The sequence below is a fragment of the Cyprinodon variegatus genome, unplaced genomic scaffold (assembly GCF_000732505.1).
Source record: "Cyprinodon variegatus isolate N-32 unplaced genomic scaffold, C_variegatus-1.0 Scaffold766, whole genome shotgun sequence".
Classification (NCBI taxonomy): Eukaryota; Metazoa; Chordata; class Actinopteri; order Cyprinodontiformes; family Cyprinodontidae; genus Cyprinodon; species Cyprinodon variegatus.
The window spans coordinates 295,717-323,172 of record NW_015151219.1 but is presented as its reverse complement, the minus strand read 5'-3'; the positions used below and the strand labels follow the sequence as shown (position 1 = coordinate 323,172).

Genomic DNA, 27,456 nt, shown 5'->3' with positions numbered 1-27,456 from the left:
AATACTATCTGTAAATTTATTGGCAACATTGTCAACATTTCTACAGAATAAAATAGAGTATACCCTGCAGTCATACAGTAGACATATGGAGAGAGAACTTTGTAACAAGGACACAATTCTAGTAAAGCATTACTAAAGGGAGTATATGTGATATGCAGGAGGAAAACAAGAGGTTATAATTCTCAAAAACATCTCATGCAGATTTTTGTCAGACGACTTTCCATCATGATGATTAAAACTGCAGATAAGGTGTGCTTTATGGTTAGCTTTCACAGTGTTTTTTTGTAGTGAAAAATAAGTGTCTTTCACTGCAATTCTGAGTGACAGTAAGCAATTTATAGTATTTTCTGATTGTTTTCATGTCTTTTTCAGTTAGCAGGAAGATAAATTCAGATGCTAAGTGTTTTTGGGCTGCTACCAGCTCAGTCTCTCTGATTCAGCAAGAAGTACACTGCAAACTGGGAAAGATTGGTCTGATTTAATGAACTTGTGTTTCTGCTGAAGCTGCAATTGGTGTCAAAGCAGAACTTGGCTTTAACATAAAGAATTGATATACCCAGCCTGCCATGACAAAAAATATAAAATTTACCAAAGACTACTACAAAGTACTCTTGGGTCAATTCGATTTTTTGCCTTAATGATGTTAACTGATACATCGTTATGAACAAAACATAAATTTGTTAAAGAAGTAAACAGCATTTATGAACAATTGTATGTTGCACAGACTAGAACCTTTCTCGCCAGCCTCTTAAATAATTTGTTTGTTTACTTATTTTTTACTCATTTCTGCTACATCACAGCGCTTCTCTTTCCTTGCAGAATAATGTCCTATATGAGAGAGCCCTCACATTATGCTGTCTCTTGCTTCCAGAAATAAGCTGCTTCAAGATCCAAGCACCTGTTCTCTCTGTACAAAGGGCATGGAGGTTGTGCTTTCTACAAGTAAACAAGATAAAAAGCTTCATATAAACAGATGGTGTATATGTGCCATGCTTTAGAACACAGTATGAACAAAGTTTGCAATCTCCTATGTAAGTTACGCCCATTTTCCATCATATTGTACAGTACACTGATATAAGAAACCTAAGAATATTCTCAATTAAATATAAAAAGGAAATGGATAAAAAAGTTTATGTCTGCATTTAATCTGATTTTATTTCATTTATAGAGTATTTTTGAATTTAATTTTAACTTTATTGAACTTGGCAAACAAGCTGTTCATTTCTTCCAAAACGATCAACAATTATGACAATCTTAACACCGTTTATGATCTTGCTAAACTGCTGAATTCAATATCTTTAATCAAACCCACACTCCATGACTCCCAGACCTGTTAAATCACTACGCCACTCAAACGTAACAAGTCAAACCACATAAAATATGGTAAAATTAATAATAATAAAAAAAAATCTAAGTAAAATTTACAAACAATTACATCAATTAGTCAGGAAAGTTCTAGGAGCATTCGAAGTGCGTCCCTCCCCTACGCCCTAAAAGATAATAGTACGACCTATTATTTACAAAAACAAATAAAAACATAAACCAGTGGTGACAGCCCCCCAAAATATATTTTAAAAACCAATCAACAACTAAACCAGGAGGTAGAGACAGGACTAATAACAACATTTGAATCACTTCCAGTAGTGTTGCACCGATTCAGGGCCATTTTTTGGCTCTGATACCGATACCCGATACATGGCTGTGCAGATACCGGATACCTGGCTGCTTGCATTACAATGTTGAAATGCCTTGGCAATGTGCACAGTAAAACAAATTGACAAGCTGTGCGATATCATAAAAACAGGGTATTTTTATATCATCAAAGAAACCTTAGAAGCAACAATTTTCCACAAATGAAAAAGACTTTAAATAATAACAAACCACTTTTGAGATGTAGAGCTGTTTCCTTTTCTTAACAATTTAAATAATCCTTTAAAAGCTGCTCTTAGGATTTGATTTTAAGTAGTTTCGTGCATGATAAATAAAAGCTAATGTACACTAGTTTTTATTGTCTTGGGCCCAATAAAACTTTAAAATGCTGCTTTTGACATATTAAAAAAAGAATGAGGAATAGGAGGGAAACAAAATTGTATGTGCTACTTAAACCCCCCCACCACCACCACCCCCACCCCATCCAAGTGTAGCGCAATTTAGAGGGCAATAAAACCAAAGGCACTTCTTAATTAATGTCAAATCCAAGGCTGTCATCTAACTAGATATCATCCAGTTTAGGAAAGTCAAATTCATTTGATCACAAAATGAAATTTGTTCGGGAAAAAAAGTAACTACTGGTTTCTTGATTGCAATATCTTAGCTAGAGCATTTTCTTTGGCTTCCTTCCCTAACCAGAGGCAATAAGCAGTCTACACACTAAGGCACATGCTCAGTCAGTGGGAAGCTCTGCAGTGCAAGCAAAGCAAACAGTTGTTGACACCATAAGGTATTAAGCCGTGCACTAGTAGTCAGCCTTGGCAGCCAGAAGGTAAAGCAGCAGGGTTGCTTGCTTTTGCCAAAACTTTAATATATTCATTTCAATGAAAGCCAACTATTGCTACCTTTTTTAAACATCCTGACTGATTTATCTTTCATGTCTTATTAATTACAGGATGCTGTTGAACTGAAAGGGACATTCTAATTAAAAATGCAGGATGGTTTCAAACATTTTAGTTTTTTAACTGTTTTATTCTGTTCAATTGCACTTTGGATTATTTAAAGGTCTAATGTTATGCTAAATATTAAAATCAATAATATTAAGAATGAGGCCCTCAGAGCAAACACACACTCATTTGTGTAGGAAAATTCCTCTCAGATTAGGCTTTTTACACTCCATCCTCAAGGCCACAACCATGACAACCAGTCAGAGGTTGTAAAGACAGTCCTAAGGTCGTCTGCTTGTGTGTTGCAGTTAACGCAGATATACATACAGATAGACATTTCATTTAAAAAATCCAAAAGAAATGTTATTTCTAATAGATATTGTGATTTAAATATATGGATTAACACAGTAAATATATTTTATTATGGATGTGACCTTTGAGACTTTAAATCAAACAAATACCCACAAAGTCAAAATATCCCTTTAAACCTTCTTGAAACAACACATCTCCATCAGACACCATGGTAACCAAAATTAGTATTCCATTTATGACTCAATTATCGTTCATTATGTTCAGCAGGGAAGAACAGCAGAGAGGCAAGGATTGTGGAGCTCCTAAGAGACTCTTCCTCTTCCTTGTTTCTTTGCCATTTCCCTGATAGTCACTCATGTATCTGAGATTGCTGAACTGGGAAAGGAGGTCTCAGTTAGACGCAGCTATAATAATGAGAGCCTTTGCTAATGAAGCACATGCTGTGATTGACTCCCCTTATCAATAAAATATCAAAATAAAATTGTTTCAATTGTTCAAGCCAGCTTAGAACTAATTCATTTGTCATTCTGTGTTATTCTTAAACTGTTCATATACAATATGCACAAAGATATTTATTTATCTGCATAACAACAAACAATTAAAACCAGATAGAGGGCTACTAGTCAAATGTTGCTGTTTTAGGTCAGTTAGGATCTATGCAATAATTTGCAATATACTGTATAATAAAAAGGAAATGAGATATTTGAAGAATTCTTTTACATAACTTTCTTCAAATTAAGAGGTTTACATGTAACTTTAGCTTTATCAGATTGCCTGTCCTTAATCAAACAAGTTGGATTTCTTCAAACTTTGAACAACAGTTGGTAGTGTTTTTTTTTAGTCTGATAGAACAGGAGTAACTAATGTTAGCACACTTCTTTGCTTGGAAACACATTTTCAGCTCTCCCCACATGTTCTGACAGAGATCAAGCATTTCTGAAGACTACTCCAAAGCATTGACATTGTTGTCATTGAGCAACCTGGTAAGTCATTTCCAGAATAGTTATGGTCATTGTGTGTTTGTAAAAGCAATGTGCACCCAAGCTTATACATCTTGCCTTACATCTTGAATTGCTGATACATTATTTCCATACAATATTATTTCTCTATGAAACCATGTACAGTATATTCTGAGACCAGCAGGTTCTCCTACAGTAAAACAACCACATACAACATGATACTTCAGAACCTGTACATCCCAGTTAAGATGCTTTCAAGCTTCTCTTATTCTCTGTGAAATGTAACAATGGTTATTTTGGCCAAATACTACAATGGAGTTTCACCAGACAACATGAGAAATGTCCAAGTGTGATTGCTTCCTACCTAATTTAAAGAGCCAGCTATCAGATTACAGTTCGACCTGTTCAAAAAATCAAAATGACCTGCAGGCCTAGAAGAATGTAGAAATTATAAGACGAATGTAGAAAAATGTAAAAATTAGCAGTGAACTGTTAAAAGAAGTAATGACGTATGCAACTGTCACTATAATAGAGGACCATTTGTGGAAAACTATAAAAACAAAATAGTGGAAGCAGAGGTGTCCCTGTTATTATTAAATTCTTGAGCAATGTGAGCCGACCATGTCATTACGACTTGCTTAACAAAGAAGGAAGGCAAGAAAAAGCAGCATAACTATTCACGTTCTGCTGTACAGAACTTTGCATAAAGTTTGCATTAATGTGTATCGGAAGCCCTAGCAACGACGTAATAGTCACGTAAAATTCAGCTTGACCATTAAGACCGCAGGTGTTTTAACAACTATCAGATTAATATACGGTTTAGTACCACATGTGGAAGTGGCACAGATCAGATTGTTTTGGAAGTGAAAAGATCAGGATATGGTGGAATGCTTGGAAAAATATGGAAATGAGTGGCATGTGGGCAAAGGTATCAGATTTGGAAAGCATTTGCCTGCACTGTGACCACTGTGAGTAATGGCTTCTTCCATGCTAAATTAACGTTTACTTCATCCAAACAGGACTCATTTCAATATATGCTTCATTCTCTGTCCCATCCCAATGTTCTTTATTTTTACATATAAATATATGGACAGAAACTAAAGCAATAAGGTGGGGGGGTAAAATTCTAATTAAAAGTTGAAAAGGGTTTATTTTATATGGATGGTGGAGACCTAGGCACTAATAATGAATATCTAATCTATTAATCACTACAAAACACTATAAAAACCAAGTGTACACCAACCACATTTAAGCTCAATTTAATATTTGCTTGATATAATGTGAAACAATAAATTAGGTTCAAGCAGTCTGATTTGAATTCACATTATGATTTGAAATCAAATTACAATAATTATTAGAATATAAAGTGTTGTGTCACAGTCCCTGTAAACTTGCAAAACGCATCAATATGAAGTATTTACTGCATCTAAATCTGCTATATTGTACATCCTGCAATGCAATAGATTTCCATATTATGGCAATATTGGTAGAACCCCTTCATGTAATCACAAACTTATTAGCCCTGAACTCACTGTCCACATGCCTATAGGCTGTTTCTTCAGGACCAATAAATGGCTTAAATGAGCTGGATGAATTTAACCTCTGCCAGACTGATAAGATCTTATAAGCCCTTTGAAGTAGCCTCTATTACAAAGCGATAGACCCTGAAAAACAAGGTCCTCCATGAGCTTCCCATGGCTGTTCATAAATCACAGATAAAGCTGCTGATATCCTGCACACATGTTAGTTTTCAAAGTCCTCTTGTGACCAAAAAAGGTATGGAGTGAAGCTCTACGCGGTTGTCAAAGAGTGTTATGCAGGAAATTAATGGCGGACATTCCATAGTGTAAAACACATTGGTAATGTCTGGTGTCTAGAGTCAAGTGATCTGCCCTTTCACAATGCACTTAAGTGCAACATCTCTAAGGTGTTTGTGCTGCCTGCTATTAGAAAAAAAAAACAATAAAAATTAAATAATTTAGGTGAATATGGGATTAGATACACAACTTGCCATAAACAAATACCCACTAAAATACAAACAATTATTCAACTGGTGCTATTGGCTTCTAATATCCACTGAAAGATCCTAGATGAGCAATCTATCCACTGGAAAAGCTTAAAAAAATGCTTTCCATCTAAATAGATGATTTCAAATGGTTTCACCTGGCAACATCTACTGTTTTGGTAAATCAGAACCGGACAACAGAGCAATGGAAAAAGGTGGCCTTTATTGATGAATGATGTTTACTGAAATACTTTGGATGACATGGCGCACAATGGAACAGATGGCATTGGTTACACTATGAGAAGTAGACAGGGAAACAGAGGCCTTGGAATTCTTTGCACAGGACCCTCTGCCAGGAAATATTGTTTCTGGCATCTTGGTACCAGACACCACTGCCTACCCCTATAAGTTTAGTGAAGTTCAAGTTTTGACAGACCAGGGTTCTGTTGGCAGCAAATGGGGAACCGGTGAAATAAGGTGGGTGATTATAATGTCAAACCTTTAAAAAATATAGTGTCTTAAAAACAATACCTTACACACATACTTAAAGGTCAAAGTAAGACTTTATGATCACTGTGTAATTGGTAGAGGATTACAATGGTTTGCTTTCTTTTTAACCCACAGGTTTTCAATCTTGGTCTTAGGACCAACATGTTTTAGATAAGTGTCTGCTCCAGCACACATAAATCAAATGATTGCATTGCATTGCGTTATAGTCATTCATATATTTAGGAGAAACACCTAACACATGCAGGACAGCATGTCTTGAAAACCGGGACAGAAGACCCCTGCAATCAATCAGTTATTCATTTACGGCTCTAGTGTTTGACTAAATTGAAACTGTCAGTTAAAGTTACGTGTGATTTATTTATTACTTGAAGCAAACCATGAGCTCAAGCTATTAGTTTCAGTTCCCAAGAATGTGATTGTATAACAGTGACCTAGTGGTCTCAGTTTATTTTCACGAGAGGATGTTTAGTCAAGCATGTCCAAGAGTGCATTAAAAAAAATTGACAGAGAGCAGATTTTTAAGTGCCCTAATGGAAGGATTTCCTGCTTTACTCTACGGATAACATCACAGAAGACACTGGTATGTTTGTTCACATTCAAACTCACTTATGGAAAATGTATTCATGCTACATAAACATTTATAATCAAAAACAGGTATGATGTCTGTTTGTGGATTTACACTTGAAGTTAATAGAAAATCTTTTCTTTTCCAATGTCTAATCTGTAATAGTTTTGGAAAGAAGCAAAGCACTGACCAATCTCGAGGGTCGTAGTTTAATTAAATGATGGCTTAAAGTGTACTGTATAGTTCGATTCATTTCATGAAGTTAGTGAGAATTGTAAATGACCACAAACATCTTTGTTTAACCAGATTTTCCTGTAGCATGCATTCCTGGAAAAATGGCAAATTCATCCAAGTCAGATATAACATCAATATAATACATTATTCAAATTTGATATTTTATTTGTGCAAGAAGAAGCAGGTTTCAAGATATAATTGAAACCTGCTTCTTCTTGCACAAATAAAAGAGCTATTGGAGAATACTCATCAACTTCTACAAGGGTCAAAAATAATTGTTCCAGTTAAGTATAAATAGGGTTGTGGCATAATGGGGTGAGGGGGGTGGCAGCCGTAGATAACTTCAGGGCATCACACATCAGTACACACATTCAGCATACAAAACACTGGAGGATGCACATGGTCTCTTTTTACATTATCACACAGTAACAGCACATTTTCGCCCTTTCTAAAAATATGCAGACACTAGCAAATAGCTTCACATCTCTGCTTGTCTCGCGCTTGGACTAACAGCCAGCAGGGACAAGTGTAGAAGTGGGATGCTTAGGGGCAGGGTGGATATAAACAACAAGATTAAAGGAGGACCATCTGCAACATAAACCTGAAATATTATCTGCTGCATGATGGGAGAAGCCTGGGTGAGGTGGCATCATAGAAACGGGTGATGTTTTTGTGCCTATCTTTGCTCTGGCCACAACTGCAGATATTTTATATCTAAAGGAAACATACTGTAGGACATTACAACTTTTCTTATGCTCTTGTGTACTACACTCTTTTTATATTGTCTGTTCTGTTTTTATTTTGAATGGCATCTTGCTTGAACTCTGCCCTTTGATCTCTATATAAGCTACTGGAACCAGAATTACCCTAAAGGAGTAATCCCAACGGATACAGTATATAAAGCTGAGCCTAAGTCTAATTCTAAGTCAAACTCAGGATAAAACCTATTATTTAGAATTTGTCAACCATCTTCAGAATGGCAATACATTTAGCTTTATAATGTCTAGGAGAAAAAGGTAACAGGGAAAAATAATCAGAGCTGAAGCCCTTTTGTTTAAAATAAAAAGGTAGCACTTTTTGCTATACACAAAATTATGTGTTTTATTACCTTTTTTAATTTATTATTACAAACTCAAGTATAATAATATATAAAGAAAATATATATTATATAAAGACACAAGATATAATATCACCAAAAATCTGTGATGATAACAGATTAGAATGATGCACATTTGTTTAAACTATTTGTCAATTTTGGAAATTTTTTATGCAATTACCCTTCGGCACATACAGTATTAGAAATGGAAAATAAAATCGTAATTTAACACATCAATTGAATTGAACTTCTTATTAGAAATAATTTAACTTGATTGTGTCAAATTCAATAAGCTAAAATAGCTAATTTTTTATATTCCTAAATTAAAATGACCAATTAAGTAAAGGAATAATTAAACACGGTTTTCTGTTGGCAATGTTCACGGATTTTAGAAATAAAAGGTACAAAACTGTAACCTTAACCTTTTTCACTATGCAAAAATAAAGATTAGCACAATATTATCAATGAACGTCTTTAATTCATATGGCTAACAAAGCATAAAACAAAATCCAACTTGAATATGTCTACAGCAACTAACTCAATAAGAAATCTCTATTTCTTATTGAGTTAATTTAGAATATTATATCAATATAACAAAAGATTTACCCTCATCATTCTGGCCTTTTCTATGGAGTTTAAAAAAAACACACTCATTGCTATTTTTTTTTATGTTGAGTTATGATATTTACAGTAGTGTTAAATTAAGGAAAAGAACACAGAGGGTTTCAGAGACGATGATGTTTGGGTCCTGCCTTTTAGACCCAAAACATCGACTAATGAGAACTATTTCGGGGCCGTCCTCTTTTGTCACCTACCGGTGACCTGGACTTGGTTCCTTGAGCTATGATAATCCTGTCTTAACTAAACTGCTTGTAAATCACAACACACTGGTCTGTCTGGTCCGGCTTTATATTAGTTTGAAGTGTTGCCTAGTTTATGTGACACTCGTCATTAAGGTGGATTCTGAAAAAAAGTGCCTGAGTGAAACTGCTGAGTTTATATCTGAAATATTGGACTGTGGACAAAAGGAAAAAAAAGATATGAAAAAATCTTGAGAAACATTAAAAATAACTGTAATAAACCACACTATTTGTGCAGTTATATAATTGGAAACTGTCTTAAAAATGTGAAATTGTGTTTTTATGTGTAGTGCATGATCTACAGTAAGGTGTAAAGTGATTTGAGTTTGTAATTCAGCAGACACCATGTACAAACCTTTTTAAAGTAGAAAGAAGAAAATGGTCTCTTCACAACAGGGATTTTTTTTCTCCTCTTGATTCTTTTTTTTGCTCATAGCAATAAAAATAGGCTTGGAGGTGCATTATGAATATATAATATTATCATCATTATTTTTATAGTAATTATTATTATCTCCTTCATCTCCATGGCTTTAAACCTCATCTTGATTTTATGGCCACTGTTAGACCGACAGTAGAACCTGCTGATCTGCAAATCTTAATATTTTAGCAGCAATCGTTGTAGATCCGCCACTGCACGGCCAGTTATTGCACTTATTTAAAAAAATTTGAAATATGCAATTTAGTGCTTCGTATTTGGAGTGTTAAAAGATCAGACCACTAATCTTTAAAACATCTATGATCTTCTTCGTGCAAGGAGCCTGTTCTAATGTCTGTTCCCATTGCAATATGCTGATGCTGCAAAATGTAATACAAATATTGCAATAATGCAATATTTGGAATGGTTCCAGTTATCAATATAGTAGCTATTAAGGGGTCCTGAGTTGATCTGACCAACATGCAACTACATAAAGGTTGTAGATGCACACACATAAATTCAGGCAATTCAATCTGTAATGATTGAATGCTTTCTAACTGATGCATCCAAACCACAGGAAAAAAAAGAATAAAAAGGCTTGGCTTGACAGCATTTAATTGGATGTTCATGAAAAGTAGCCAAAGCCCAGTTTTCTCTCCAGTTATTGATGCTAACTAAACAGGGTAATTGTCTCTTGTGACTCATGTCTCTCTGTCTTTCTCTCCACCCCTTGATTATTATTTGTCCATGTCCACATGTCTTTCATATCCCCAATTTAAGAGAGGGATTTCTTTGATTCTTTCAAGTTCTATGTGGAGCCTAATGTATGTATTATAAGTACAGTATCTGAAAAAATATGTATTTTTCTATATATTATTTTAGGGGGTTGCTTATCCTGTTAAGCCCTAGTGAAATTTAGTAATGTACTCCCTATACACCAAATAAATCAAAAATGGATTCCAAGCTATCAAGTCTGAATGCAAACTTTTATTAACTAAGTTAATAAAAGCCATGAAAGAATATTTTATGATAGAAGGCAAATTGCAGCTCTTACTAACCCGCCAGCAATCAAATGTCAACTGACTCCAGCTGAGTGTAGTCTAACCCTTCATTTACACTTAGTCCACGTCGGCCCCGCTCCGCTGAGAACTACTCATGCCTCCTAATTTAAATTATGTCCACTCCACTCCCCTCCACTGTTTGATAGAATGCTTTTTTATCACTAGTGTACTTGGATCAATTTTCAGCGTGAGGATGCAGAAGGCTAAAGATCCATAAATAATCTCCCAAGTTCACCAGCTCCTCCTAAACCAGTGCTGCTACCTTCTCTTAAGGATAATTCAGCATAGCCACCACCTTTTAAACCCAGCCCTTCTGCTCCTTTAGCATCTAAACCAGCTCTGATGACCCCAGCAGCTTTTTTTTTTTTTTTTTTTTGCACACCTGTGGCCATACAATGTGTCCTGTAGCTTGAAGGACCAACTCCCCTCACTGAAACATCCTCCCAGGTAAATTAGACCTTGTTACAGAACAACATGACGACACCTGGAGTTCTTGTATCAATATAATAGTTTAGAAAATGCAGTTATCAACAATGTTTCTGGCACCCTTGATTTTTTAGCATTAAAGTTATTCCCCGAGAAAGTTGATGCAATTATACATGTTTTTTTTTTTTTATCTGTATAAAAACAAAAACAATCAAACAAAAAAAAGGTTTATTTGGTTTTTTATTTCATTTCCAGTATCAAATTCAATAAAAAAATATAATTTCTTTATCTTTTTTTTCTTTATCTTTTTCTTTATCTTACTCCAACTGCAATATCAATACACTGTTGTAAGCTGTATGCAATGAAATTTTGTTTTGTATACACTCTGTTCATACAAAATGAAAATAAGGTTTTTCTAAGTCTATGTGCTTTTTTGGTTCAATAAACTTATTTGGAAATTGCTTGGTAAAAGAAGAAAATCCTTAAATATCAGGAAGATAGTAAGTGGTTCTTAGAAGAATGATGTTATTTTAGAATAAGAGGAAAAATAAAGTAACAAAATAAAGTTTAAAGTTTTTTTAATGAAGTGTTCTGAACTGACTCAGCATCTCGATGAAAACAAATAGCTCATACTACAAAAATAACGGCCAAACACACAGGCTGTNAGTCTTTTCAACTCTAAGTTGAAAAGGAACAAGGCTGAAGAATTTGCTAGATCAGCAATGCACACAGAAAGTAAATGTATAAGGAGTGCATAGTGAATACCGGACAATCTGAAGAAAAAAAAAACATGGAGGCTACAAGACTTAAGAATGGGGCAGAATGGGTTATTCAGCACAATAACCTTAAATGATACAGTAGCACTATAATGGAGAACCTGTGGTAAGAAACCAATATCCACTGATGCTTGTCACCTCATCGGAATGAGCTATGGGAATTTGGAAAAGAAATGTGTTCAAAGCTTATCCACAAATACTCCAAAAGACCACAGATCACGTAGGTCACATTTTCTTATCCTATAAAAATTATTTGTTACTTTTTGCATATCTTATTTAAACTCAATGAATCACATGGGGTTTTCAAGAAAATATAAATTTTTATTATCGTAAAGGGGCGATTTGTTTTTGCAGCTGGGCAATGTTTGGTTTATTCTTTAAAAATCATGTGCACTGTTACTCTGTTAGCCAGATTAGACATAGTAGAAGGCCTTCCTTCACATGGTGGATGTCACTGTGTGTACGGAGGTCATCTAATCAGGACAGCCTTCATTTCTTTAAAAATACACAGGATATGGGCACATCTTGGTGCCGGACTGATAAAGGAGAGCTATCTGGCGAGATGCATGAAGGTCAGGGCATGGATTCAGTTTCTGATACGGACAGCTAAGCATCCACCTGATGCAACACATGGACTCATGGGGTATAAGAAGGAGGAGATGACCTTGTTCGGGGCTCAATCTTTGCCGGACGTTCACTGACGTGCAAAGATTGCAAAGAAAAGTATAGATAAAGTCTACAATCAGAATAAAATATGATGTTCTACATTCTCTTTTTGAGCTTATTAAGTTAAGTTAATTAAGATTGTGACACCAACTGCATTTCTATAATTCCCTATAATAGCAGTCAGGAAGGCTATTTCATGACACACTAATAGACTCATGTTTGATGTGTGCACATTGGGTGATAATCATTTACTATTAAATGGTTTTCTCTGGCCAGCTTGCCTTGCATCATTGTATGCCATCCATGTGTGCCGCCAGAGACACAACAAACATTATGGGGAAAGCAGCCCTTCTCGTGTGACATGTAAGTGCATGAAAATGAATGAATTTTCCGCTCCATTCTTCCCTCACAAATAAACAGAATTGTAGATCCTTGAACTCCATTTTAGACAGAAACTATCCTTCGACGTGAAAGGGCAAGCAATCTTTTGTTTGGTCGAGTACTATGGCCTTAGACTTTAAAGATTCTTATCTCCACTACTTCAAAATATGCTGTGAATCACTCCATTATGTGCTGCAGGTTTTGGCAGGAGGGAGTCAGCAGAATCACGTCAACCACAAAAAGCAACAAAATCCACTGATCCCCAAACTAGACCTCTTTGGGCCCTTGGCTGTGCCTAGAAATGTGTCCATAAAGGTTATGAGCATGACCAGTGACAGAGGGAATCTCTGCGTGACTCAAACATGCATCGGAAATTGGTCCAATTTAAAGTGAGCATTGCAGACCAAACACTGTACTACATTTTAAAACGTTAACTGCTATTATTTCTCATAGATCTATCTGCCTTAATAACCAATGAATAAACATGTGACTGAATGAACCTGTCCTATAGTATGATGTGCAACCATAGATTAACACTTATATTGTATTACACTTTTTGTTTTTATATTTGCTATATATGACAATAAAATATTATCACAGTTTGGTCAGCAAAGATAGCTTTAGTCTTCCTTGTTCCTTTTTTATAGAGCTAGAGGAACCTTTCCAGAGGTCATGATCTAGCACAATTATGACAAGGTAAAAAAAAAAAAACCCGTTCAATGTCTTAAGAAAAGAAGAACGATGAACGAAAGAATTTGACACAAAAATAGAAACCTACATTGCAGAAAACCAATTTGCGGCCAGAAACAAAAGTCTTTCAGTAAACATAAATATACCTTCATAATATTCACATGCCATATAGCCTTACATCCATCCCCTGCAAACCCCTCGTTCTACAGAAACACAAGGACATCCTCACAGAAACAGTGTTCTCCCATTGCTCTATGCCTCCCCCTGTGAAAAGGGCCATCTCTACCTCCATCTGCATGTGTGAAGGGCTGTCCTGGTGTGTCAGTAATGACAATGTCCCAGTGTTCCTCTCTGCCAATTAGCCCTGCCGTAATTACACAGACTCATATGGAGCTGCCAATCACCCAGCTCCTCTGCAGAAAGAACTCCCCCGCCCACTAAAGAGAGCGAGTGACACAAAGAGACTGTGACAGGAAGAGCAAACTGGTTCCCAACAGCTGCTTCTGTAATGCTCTGAACGACCTCACACTGTTTCAATAAGTAGCATGAGGAGGGTTCAGTTCAATTACTCTGACTGTGTGGCAATCTCACAGTCTGCATGAAAAAAGGCACGAAACCATATTAGAGGCATCCTTTGACAAAGTAGTTGTTGATCTGAGCTCTATTTGATGGACTTGTTTCAAATTTTCCGATGGTGCCAATGTTCTTTCAAAGAAAGACTGGATCTTTTGATCCAAGACATTTCATTTAAACTTTAGCTTTTTATTAAGGGTCATTATACTGCTGAAATTTTAAAATCAACCTGTCTTTTGCAGCCTTTACTGACTTTCCTCTGCATCAGCCATGTTTCCATGAGTAATGACCAACTTGTATGTCCTTGTTAAAAGTTTCCTATCGCATGAATTGGAACTACTATATTTCACAATTGAAGTCTATTCTAGATTATCTCTTTGGAGTACAAGTTATAATTGCAGATTCTAGCACCTAAGATGTGGATCTCTGCAGCTCTGCAACAACAATTATTACAATTCTTGTCTTTTTGTACCTGAATAATGCATGGCCTGGTAATTGATGCTAATGTGGTTATATCTTAGTAGGTTTTTAATTTTTATTTAATTAATAGCTATTAAATAACTCTTTTATAGTTGTATAATACAGTTTGCCACAGCAGTCCTTTAACTTCTTCATTATTTTAGCTCAATCTGCATTGTTCCTTGGTTTTTGACCATCTCTTAATTCACTTTGGTTTGCCAAATAATCTTGCCATTCTTATAGCTGTTGTACCCATGATTTGATTGAATGTTTAAGGCCATCAGCTGCACTGGATTTAAATAGGTTAAAGAGGACTGAGTACAAATGTAGATGTTTATTTGTAAAAAAAAAAAAAAAAAAGTATTGAAAACAAGGTATTACAGTGTTTGATGCCACATCTATGCAGTGCATTGTCTTGATCTTTTATATTAAATCCTAATTTTACACCCCCCAAAAAACAACAATTAGTGAAACAAGATGAAATACAACGTTTTTAGGGTTACAGGTAAATGTAAGGTTTATAAAATCACTCTTAACCCATTAGTGATTTTTTTTTATTGCCTTTTTCCTTTTCTGCTGGTTTTTACATTTTTAACATCAATAGCAAAGTTTTATAATATGGTCATATACATGTTATCTGTTAAAATGATATTAAATATAAATATCTAACAACTTTTTTATAAAGAAAAACATTTTGAAAATTATCTTAAATCTCCGCTGCACTTTTATCATTAATTGATTCCTACTTTCACCCTTGTAAATAAATCAACTCCCATTCCTTCTTAATGGGAGCTTGATTTCCCCAGAGTATCTCTAACAGAACACAATAAATGAAAGTTTTATAATGAGGGCGATAATATCTTCACTCATCATTCATCAACCTTTCAAGTACTACGGGTTGTTTATACAGTAAACCATGTCACCATAATTTCAAGCTTTAGGGCGCTACTTATCTGGCAATAACAAAAAGCTGACCCATCAAAATGAGGAACTCAGAGAGAGAAAGAAAAAGTAGTTGTCAATTTATTCTCATGACAAGGTGTGCTTTACTCTTTCAGCTGCAAGCTGACAGCAGCTGAGCCGCTCTGGGAGTGAAAGCTGATGGATGGAGGCAACAATAATAATCAGAGCAACAATAATAAACACTTTTATTAAACTGCACTTATGCAACATGGCTAAAAAGTGTGTGACAGGAAATGAACCTATAATTAATGATTAAATAATACAATATGATAGTAGTAGCTCATCTGGGAATGATCTGGCAGATCTGGGAATGCAGGTGGTAAAAGGAAATGTATATAATAAAGGATCAAAAAGAGAACAATTGGGCCAAGGCGATGAACAGGAAGAAGTAATCAGGGGAGAAGGATGCAAATGGGAGAAACTGTAGATCCCAGTAGGAGACCTTACCTCTGGGACGTCTTCTTGTATTTGCGCCTGCCAAAAAAAACAAATAAGGGAAAAAATGAAGCACCAGACAAAGACAAAGATCAGGATCATGCAAAATGCTCTGTATTAACAGATTTATTTTTAAATTTGGCAAAAGATTTGTTAGAACGCAAATATTATGGTCAAAGTAAGCTGTCTTGTCTGATTTTATTTCATACTGTCTGCTTCTCCTGTATTATAAATTGAAGCATCTTGAGTAATCCAAGTCAAATGATCTGTTTTAAAATGCATAAAAAACAAGGTTTTCAATAAAGACCTTTATTAATTAGATTAATGCTTTAAGTGTATAAACCCATTTAATAGGCTATCAGTTTAAAGATAGCAAATATTGGGCTGAATCGATTGGTATAGTTCTGTGGACAAAACTGTACATTGACAAGAGACGGAGAAGACAAGGAATGTCTGAGGAGTCCAGAGTTACCAAGCAGCATTACAGTATATTCCTGTGACCCCACCTGCTAATACCATTAAAATGTTTAAAAGAAAGGGTTCAAAAGTCTACAAACAATTTTCCAGGCTATATGGAACCAAAGTTGATCAGACATATGAGTGAATATAGCAGATAAACGTTAACCTACTGATAACCTGCTATTCCATTAGGCAAAATTAAGCTTCCAAATAAACCAAACACCTGTTTGGTGGGACTTATTATTAATGATATATCCCTTTTCTTTAGCTTTTATCATGAATATAATACCTTCCTATTGAATTCTAAACAAGAAAACATGTATAATGGTTGTATCTAAACATAGACATACACCTGTCAGCCCGGACATTTGAATTTGCCATCAAACATGCACACATCCATGTTTTTCTACCTTCATGAGGACTTTGCTTTGACATTCATTCAGTTTTGAATTAATTTCTGTATCCCAACCCAGAGCCCTACCTTAGCTCCACATATTACTGGTAGATACCTTGATTGATCCTGATCCAAAACCAATTTACACATTTGTTGTAAACCCAACCCCTCACCTAAGAACAGCATGCAAAAGTGGGGGACCAGTCATTTTCCTCACCTTCCCAAAATGACCTCACTTTGCTGGTTAATATGAAAAGTAGATGCACACACTCATATTAACTCACCAAAAGTAAGATCACTTTATTTAGCATTCGACTTGAAAAATCCCTGCATCTCAATAAAGCAATAACAGCAATTGGCTCTAAAAGATGATTTTTACACATCCATATATTTGGACTCATGACAGTAAAGTGAAGAGTAAGAGATGGGGGAAGGCGGGCTGAGGGAAGAGGTTTAACTCACCACTGTTCCCAGGACTGCAGGCCTAAGTTAAAATTCAAGTCAGGTACAATTCACAGCACTTAACTTGATTTGTTTCTCAGTGGTTTTCTGTCTCAACCTTTTAGTGCTCTGTGTAAAACTGCAAGCTAAGGAGGTTATCCTACTACAGAGAAATAGTGAAAGCTCCCCGAGGGTGAATGAGAAGAATAAATCAATCTTCTGGCCATCAAGCTTTTAAAAATAAAAACTGATTAATTGTCACATCTAGATATGTGCTGCGTTGACCATTTGAAGATATCTAAAGGAAAGCACAGAAAGCTGAGACATGAATAAAATGGATACAAACTGAGAAGGTCAATAGGAAAAAGAAGTAATAATATTTAATCTCTCATCACTTTTACTAAACTTGCTACAATTTGTAATTTAGAAAAGGACTTAATCAGCTTGTATCCCATATCCATAGCATAGTAAAGGCATTGGGTCAGATATTTCCATAAAAGATTGAAATCCCTGAACATAGACATCTAATAAGAATATCAACTTTTAAAAGGCCATGTAACTACTTATATATTTATTTAACCAAAAGAAATAGTATCAACATATTCTTTACTTCTCAAGTGAAATGCTTGTATAAAACATTATAAAAGGCCTTAGTAAAGATTCTTTTCTTAGTCATTATTTTTGCTTCTTTTACTATCATCACATATTTGTTGTGCTCATATCTAGTATGTTTTCTATACTCTACCTTATTTCAATCAATTGTTGTTTCAAACAATAGAGATATGAATAAGTTGAAGTGAGCAGCCTTTATCGAACTTTTATTAAAACGATTAGCAAACAACCACCCTGCTTGAATGAATGATTTACATGTCTTTCCCATTTTGGGGAGAGACTAAGGGCCTGATGTTCAGAAGATTTGCATGTCTTCAAAGGTCCAAACATGTTTGGATGTGCCGAGCAGATCTTTAAAGAAGGTGTAAAATGATTTGCAATGGCCATTTAGCAGACAGGATGTGCTACATTGTCTGCATATGTGCCTTGGTCAATAAGCAGATCATATTCCATTGACCAAATTGAGCAAATTCAAGGGTGCAAATCTAAACATTAACCACTTGCAAAGTGATTGTCAAAATCTGGAACTCAACTTGAGCAATTTTCTACTGTCATTGTTGGGATTTGGTACAATGCCAGATGGACGAAGAGAGATTATGTTTGTATGTAAACATATGTGGACCATCAATAACAATAGTGGAATTATATAAATAAGGAGAGAACATCAGTGGGCTGCCACATATTAATGCAGCGGGACAGCAGAAAATCTGAATACAATGAAACCAAATTTTAAAAGGAATGTTTGATCACACCCACTTATTGCATGTACTATGAAAAAAAAGCTGCACATGAAAACTAGTGCCTCTTATTTTGAGCATTTGTTGATTAGGCCATTAGGGTAAATAGTTAAGTATAAATATTGGACATTGTTCAGCTTAATTTCTTTTTTAGGAGTTTATGAGAAATCATGCAATTTATTAAAAGTAGAATTCTTTATAATTGGGATTTGTTTATTATATGCAATAAAGTTGAGTGAATGTACCAAGAAGTTATGCTTTTTTGCATTTTCACCATAGGCACAACAAATTGTGGACGTTGATATCATTTGTACACAATGTTTTACATTTTCATTATAACAAAATAAGAAATGTTTCAGGACTTTTACTCAAAATAGGATTTTGCAACACTAAACTGTTGCAAAATGAAAAGTGTCCCTGACTGTTTTGGAATCTGACATTGGACCAGGAACACAAAAAAGGAGAGAAAAAGAAGGATTCCAGGGCTCAAAGGGTTGATATGGCAAAATAATATGAAACTCAGTAATACACTTACAGTCACACATATGTTGTTTAAAAAGTGTTAACACTAAGTTTATTTGTTCTGGAAATATTTCTCAATACTTCTGATTTGCAGCAGAAAATGAGAAAATTTCTAATTTACAGCCTGAGTGCTCTCAATCCAGTCAGAGAATAGTTTTTTCTAAAAATCAGATAATTTAATTGTGACAACCATGTAACTCTATATATGCATTTTTCTCCACAAATCTAATGCCATCACCTTTGAGTCTGCAGTTTCTGAGAAAAAATTTTACTCTTGCTGAGAAAAGCTGGGCAAGGGCCAGTGATTGTAAATGGGATTCCAAGAGGAACCTAACTCAGCAATGTTAAATCATTGCTATTCCTTGATATATTATTACACAAGTTCTACCTTCAAATGTGTTAACTTATTAGAAGTTTGACTTCCAGCCATGGTTGGGCTTTAAATCTCAGACGATTATTTTCAAATTACAATAAATCATAAAAGGCAACTGAGCTATTTGTTTGTGACGGTGCTTTCTGCAGAGATTTTATTCATTTAATCAAGATTATAATAGCATTTAATTTTAATGGAAGATGATTTTTATTATCTTGATTTTATTTTGATTTCAGCTAATTATTGATTTTATGTTCGAGTATGTTAAGAGACATCTATTAAGGCATCTTTGGACCGACAGACTGAGAAAAGTTGCTTGTAAAGACAAGACAACATTCATCTCTCTAAATGTTATATCAGACAATCTATAATATGTCTGATGAGGATAGTGACCAGCTAACTGAACAACAACTGTCGCTAAATTAGCTCTCTTGTTTAAGGGGAGCTAAGACCACCATAAAGCCGTGCATTGGGTCCCATGACCCATTTACCGAAAGTGCTGCACCTAATTGTTAACAACAAAAGCAGTTATTTGACTTTTAGGTTTGAAAAGGTAAACATGTAACTTTTTTGTTTTTTCATGCAGAGCAGATATTACAGATTTAAGACTAGAACACTGAGGGTGGAGCTGAGAGCAGCCTTTCAGAAGAGAATCCTCTACCTGTCTATCTGTAGATGATTGGTGAGCCAGAGCCTGTGCCGGAGATTGTGGTGTGATAGCAACACTCACACATAAATCACACAGCTGCCAAACAAATCTCCACGGATAAACTGGCAGTGCATAAGCACGCCATCAAATACACTCTCAAGCCCACATACACTCTCCATCATCCACATCATCACATGGGCACTGAAACTTTCCCCAATCTTAACCCTCACACGCTGCATAATGCTAATCTCTCCCTGCTATGCACACAACATACACTGAATGAAGCGTCTACATGTGAGGCTGCTGGCTCTCTCCATGAGATTAAAGGCTAATGTTGTCTCATACATGCAACAGGAGACCTTTGAGAAAAAAGGATACTACAATTAATCTTAGATGGAAAGAAAGAAAAATGTGAAAAATAAAATGAAATGAAAAAAAAAAGCATCAGCCCCCACCACTACCATCTAACTCACTGGCCATCAATTATCCAAAAAGACAGATGGTTATGATGGGGACCAAATTGAGGAGACAATGAAATCATCCAGGGAAACTTAATGTGGCAGATGATTATGACAGAGGGACTTACATCCTGGGCTTTTCCCCTAGGAGGGAAACTACCAATGACAGACAGACAGAGTGAAATATTGTTAAATTAAGCATCATAGTAGAAATAGTCATGTAAAATAACTTTAGTAAACCCTGAAAATCCTGAAGAGCTCTCTTCAAGTATATTAACCGAGTCACCACTTGTTGTGATGACAGATAATGTATTTCTCTCTGACTTCCCACAAAAACATTGTCCATTTCCTTTCATAGACTAACCTTCCTAGAAACACTGCTTTATCCTTCCCCTGCTGAGCAAAAATTATGAGACAGGAAACTGGATAATAAGAAAAATCACACATAAATGACATGCAGAGTTTGACTTGGCTCAGGGGGAAAGGCCATAAAGGTGTTGATTGGTTGGTTGATTTACATAAATACTATAATAGTGCCTGTGAGGATGTGAACCTTTTACAAATCTCAGAACTGTATGTCAAAACATCATGAGATATTCATAAACATTCCAAACTTAGACAATAAAAAAATTGGTGCCATCTTGTTATTGCAAAAATTGCAGCTAATAGTGTAATGTACATGAGAGTAGGAATAGAAGGATTTGCTTTTTTAATCACTTTTCCACACAAAAATAACTAAGTTAAAGCCTAAAGTCTCATCTCTCTAAATGTTATATCAGACATTGATATAACATGATTATATAGGGTATTTGGTGCTGGTCCTTAAGGTCTCTGAATAGGGTGTTTAACATTGGTTGGGCTGAAAATGGTCTATTTGCTGTTCTATGAGCTCTAATGCAAGCCTGGTTAAAAGCCCTAGAATGAAACGACAGGTTCGCATCATAGCAACAAGCACTCACTCACTGAAACATCGAAATTGTTGATATGGTAGGGTGACCTGACGTACAATTTTTCCAGGACATGTCCTACCTTTCATACCTAAAGTAATGTCCAGGGGGAATTTCAAATCGCAGCACATATATCGAAACACACCAGGCACCGAACCTAGCCCCCGGCGGACAGGGGCAGGGAGCCAGCGTGGTACAGAGCGACCGAACCCTACCCAGTGATGGTAGCCTGGACACCGGTGGCACCATGCCTCCCCCCCCCGCCTGCCTTACTGGCCCCCAGCCCCCCCTCCTCCAGCTGAAGACGGGCCCGGTCCAGTTAGAGACCCAGCAGTCGACACTTCATCTCCAATAACCCATGCCTGTAAACCCAACTGTAGGTTAAACAGCTAAACTAGTGTCTTACATTTTCGCAACTTCTATTCATGTTCTTGGGCCAGTGAACCAGTGGGCTGTTCTTTATGTAAATTTTGGGGCGTGACAAAAGTACAGGCCAGAACCAAATAAGGCACCACCCCCGAGTCTACGTCAACTCAGGGGTTCCTTTGGATTTGCCTGTTTTATGGCGAAAGTTAAGAATTGTGAGATTTGCAGAGAAAGGTGTTGTCAATGGGGTTTGAACTTGTACGTTTATTTCACCCACTGAACTATCGTTGTTCATCTATGACAATGTGAACTCGGTTTTGCATTCTATATGACCCCTTTAAGGAGGGTTTTCACATTATTACAAAATACAATACCAACTGACCATTCCATAATGCAATTGCTTACTTTAGGTAAGGTTCAGCAATGCCTGTGACAGATCTTTTTCAATTACATAACTTTTTCATTCATTTCAATGTCATTCAATGTCAATTAAATGAAGAACTATTTAGTTTTTCAATTACTAAGCATACATAACTTAAGTAATACCAGGTCGTGCTGCCATGGTTAGTTAGAAAGTTATGGTGTTAAGGTGTAAGTTTTCTATCTATCTATCTATCTATCTATCTATCTATCTATCTATCTATCTATCTATCTATCTATCTATCTATCTATNCATCTATCTATCTATCTATCTATCTATCTATCTATCTATCTATCTATCTATCTATCTATCTATCTATCTATCTATCTATCTATCTATATATGTAATGTTATTTCTCATCTAGTTATGTGTTTTGCAGTTAGATATTAGAGAAATACTTTCAGCAGGTCAGGGTTTTATAACACCCATACATCAGAAATCGGACACATTTCTGTAGTTGGCGTATGTTTACTCCAGAGGGTTTAGTTTTGGATGTGGAAACCTCTGTAGAGAGAGGTACAAACAAGATTTTAGTTGTTGTTTTTTTACATTTAGGTAGAAACTATATGGATGCCCATTGAATATAAATAATGCACAAGTGCACAAACATAAACAGGTGTGATTAAAAACCTTTGCAAGCCTCAAGAAGGTGTGCCCCACTCCTCCCAGGAAAAAAAAAAACATCAAAAGGTCTATTCTTGTACAATGCTTACCAAATCTAGAAATTGTTTGAAAAATATTTCATTTTAGTCAGTTTTATTCGCTCTTATTCACCCTCAGAAAGATTCATATTTCTTCTCTAACAGCTAAAATTGAAAACAAAACACTGAAGCACAAATATCAAATCAATATAGCAAAGTATGCCACATCTGATAAATTGCCAGATCCAATATCTTCATCTGATTTGTCAGTTTTTGAGGTAAAATAAACACAAAACATATTTACATTCAGCTTTTAATTACAATTTTAGCCCAGTGTGTATCTACTAGGTATAGTACTAAATACTAAACTAGTTTAAGTCGTGATGCAATAATAACTGAGCTCAAATGACCTAATGCTCGCACAGATTATAGCAGTGAAAAAGAGTAAAGATAAATGTACTCACAATCCACGGAGCCTGAGCCAGATCTTCTCTATCTGTTCCGGCTGTAGGTACTTTAAGGCAGTACTTTCAAACTCCTCAATTTCTTTGGTAGGAGACTCCATATCAGACAGAGTTCCAGATGAAACAGCAGAAGAACAAGTTAGAAAATTACAAAATAAAGCTTAAATCTCCTTTAAAAAAAAATCAGGAATAAGGAAGATGCAACACAGAGAAGAATGTTGTGAATCCCAGAAAGCCACTGAAGTTCCCTTTATATTAGCATCCAGGGCTGCAAAAAACTGTCTTCCATTCTTCTCCTTTCCTCTCTTGTAGTATGAGTGTATGTGGCTGAAACTCAATAAGTATGAGTGCAGCACAGCGCTCAACCAGCTGTGACAGTCGTGAAACAGTCCAATTGCAGCTCTGTTTTCTTTTTTCCCTCTCTTTTTACTCTCTCTCTCCCTCTGTTTTACATTCACTTCTATCTGGTGTAAGCACAGGGGTCCTGGAGCCGTGCCATGCTCTCCCAGCAACAACGGGATGCAGACGGCAGGGCAGTGCAATCCGGGATTAACACACACTGCCGAGCTCTCCTCATAAGTTGGAGGGAGGAAACAGCTCCAGTCAAAGAGAGGGAGGAGCCAGACTAATAATGAGAATCCATGTTCAGTTTAATCCAGAGGAAAACCACAAGGGGGTGAGAGAGGAAAATGAACAGTGATACAAAACAGTAAGAGGGCAAGACCTTTGTGTTAAAATAAAGAAATACATTTCTGGTTAAAACAACTTTAGAAAACACATGATTTCCATTTACCTTCAAAAACGTTGCATATTTTTTAAAGGTTTAGATGATTATCAAGCAAAGAGAGGCCTCCAAGCAGGAATTGACCAATATTTAGATCAAAATCATTGCTTCTAATCTTTAACTCTGTATCTTCTGTCTATTCATTTAAAATGTAGACCTTTCATTTGCTGTACAACATATTGAATGCTACACCAAAGGGGATTAAATAGCATGCAGACAGAGCAGTGACACTGATTCAACAGAGATTACTTTGATCCATTGAGTGCATGTGGGACCATATTCAATCCCACTAGATAAAAACATTAAAATATGTGAAATGCAATTCTCTCTTTCTCCTTTAGCTCATGACATACATCCAATGATAAGCAGTGTTTTACATGGAACTGGAATGTACACAGATATAATGAGTAAGGCACATAATATTGTGTATATTTTAGTCAAAAATGTCCTCCAAGTTTGAACCATTTGGTTGGTTGAGTTGAGAAATATTTGAGAAGTGTTTTTAAAATGTGTTTTACAAAACATTGTCCCAGGGAAACCAATCCAAAGCATGATGCAGCAACCCCTGTGCATGTATGGCAAGACATTGGTAAGATTACTTATTACTAAGATTGTAGATTAGCAAGTAAGATTTGACGCTGAGATAGTGTTGGAAGGATTTTGTTCTTAAATGAAGAGCAAAGAATTTGCTTGTTAGAGATTACAGTAAGAGGGATCAGACTTTATTATGCTGTCAATCGACGTTAATTTGCAATGATAATGCAAAGTGTAAGCCACTACTATTGTTACTCAAACAGACTGAAAAGGCTCTTATGTTCATTAAATGTTTCCACTTATTATTTTAGGTAAAACTAATATTTGCACCTTGACTGTTTGTTATATTAGCCACTTGGCCAGATTAAGAGAGCAAGGTCTGCTGGGGACAAAGTGTCTGAGCCCTGTAATGACCCCAGTTCTGAAGACATAATACTAAAAAAAAAAAATAATTCATGGTACTATTAGCATTTCAGCCTAATTAATAAGTTATTCTAAAAAAAATATATATATATTCTAAAACCCTTAATAAATGTAAGAGTTGTATATGGATGAATTAAACCTCTGGTTTTTAAAAAAATATCAAAATATTTTTCTTATTCAGTACATTCAGCACACAGTAAATTTCCCCACTATGAAATCAATAAAGTCAATCAATCATCAAAGAGTGCTAGAGATGCAGAATTAAATTATTTAACAGGCAGAAGAATATGTGGTGTCCAAATGGTTTTTAAGTCTAGGCTTCAAGAATAATGAAACTCACTGGTTTGCAACTGTACTGCTACCCAACATGCACACATTTTAAAACGCACCTGTTTACAGCGCAATGCTACGTGTTATTTTCTTTGCAGACAGGAAAGAATATTCCTGAGTCAGATATCCAAATCTTTATGCTGTTTTGTTTTGTTGTGAGGCAACCACAGCACCATCCTGAGCCATCACATCCTCTCTGCTCTAAGTGTTACCGCCATTGCCTGACAAATCATACAATTCCACTGAGGTTTTTTTTTAATTATTATTATCAGCAACGGCAAGTGTCTTATTGATTATTGGCTACCCAATATGGATGAGACCACTTGGGCCCCTGGGCCTGTGACCATAATGCCTATTGGATAATCCAGCCTTGCACTTGGTAGAATGAGCTAAATGCTCAACTACACTACTTCCTGAACCTCAGCCAGCTCCTTTGTTTCCAGGCATTCATTCCTCGGAAGACTGATTTCTATGCCAGATAAACAAAAAAAGGCACACATAATTTTCCCCTCCAAACATAATTATTATTATCATGACCAAATAGCTTAATCTTTGTCAAGTTTAACCACAAAACCAAAAGGATTTTGATTGTTGTGAATTTCTGTCTGGTTCAAAGTTATTTTAATGAAAAGGAAAAGTAGAGTTGTGGTGATTCCCAGATTGTTTCATTTCATCCTTATTTAATTTATTTACGTTGATACAGCTGTATGATCAAACAAGACAATATTCTCATGAATCAATCAAAAGTGGTTGAAGAACAGATTCAGCAGGCTTTCCTGTAACTTCTGAAAAACCATTGACCTTAACTATAAAGAAAATATTTAACACCAGAGACTGTGTCACAAAAGCAAACAATTCATATAACCTCTGCACATATCTCGAGCCACAATTATGCTAGGAGCTCTAATGGGATCAACATGGTTTTGTTAGCACATCTTGTAAAGGAACAAGTAATGAAATATATAAGGACTTGCGTATTGTGTATTTAATCATGCATTTGTAATTTTGATCCTGTGTAGCTCTGAGGTAAGATAAAAATAAAAATCCAGTTTCTACAGCGAGTTTGTATACCTGAACTTGAAAACAGTTGCTTCTTTGCCAGTAGGTCCAACATGGAAAAACTATTATTGTAATTCAGTAAAAGTGCAAAATTTCTAGATAATTCATGCCAGGGATGAGTAAAAGTACGATTTTGAAAAGCACTGACTTCCAAATAAACAAAGATCATGTTGTTTTTTTCTTTTGTCTGGTCCCAAACTTGTGAAAATAACTCAATCAGTCACCCTTGATCTTTTCAATACTTCTGCAAGCCCCCCAAAATACTCTCAGGTCTTTCAATTACTTGATGTACAATGCGGGGATAATGCCAGGGGACACCTCAAAGAGCTTCCTGCTTTGATCTGTTGAGACGGTTCTTCTGTGAGGACACGGGTTTGTCTGAGTGCCATGTGTCTAGGGATGTTCACAAAGGTGCACTAATCCATGTCGCTTTTCCCCCAGTCCTTCAGTTTCTTCCTTGTTTTTTGTATCCCCTTTATAGAACATAGTTTATTGCATTCTGTAGAGGTATGCTGGCTCAAGGGGATTCCACGTCGTGAGCAGAAATGACACGTTAGCTTAGTGAGCAGCAGCTTCACGTCTGACTGCACATTATACACAGGTTTTCACTACATGTACCTGATGTTACATGCCATCAGAATGTGAATTCATGTCACAGAAAGGGGGTTACATTTTTGGCACAAAAGCTTAAAAAAATTAATATCAGCTAAAGTTAAAAGTAAAAGGTAGAGTACATTAGGAGATAGTAAAATTAGAGACAAAAACATATCTCTTGCTTGATGAAGGTCAATTGTCACTAACTAATCTCAGTCCATTAACCAAAAAATGTAAATCTGGTCTGTATGACATCAACACATAA

At 35.8% G+C, this 27,456-nt stretch overlaps 1 protein-coding gene across 6 annotated transcripts in view; it reads right to left on the bottom strand.

Moving 5' to 3' along the window:
* The window catches only part of LOC107098293 (calcium/calmodulin-dependent 3',5'-cyclic nucleotide phosphodiesterase 1C-like), a 148,852-nt gene that overhangs the window by 71,191 nt on the left and 50,205 nt on the right, over positions 1-27,456 (bottom strand). For 2 of the 6 annotated variants that reach the window (XM_015395890.1, XM_015395892.1), the window contains exons 1-2: positions 23,468-23,998; positions 15,996-16,022 (exon numbers count right to left, since the gene is read on the bottom strand). The exons of the other annotated variants lie outside the window; for them this stretch is intronic. In XM_015395890.1, coding sequence (XP_015251376.1) covers positions 15,996-16,022; positions 23,468-23,568 — 128 coding nt within the window. In that variant the 5' untranslated portion in view covers positions 23,569-23,998. Of the gene's footprint in view, positions 1-15,995; positions 16,023-23,467; positions 23,999-27,456 lie in introns of those variants that run through there. 6 annotated transcript variants of the gene reach the window in all.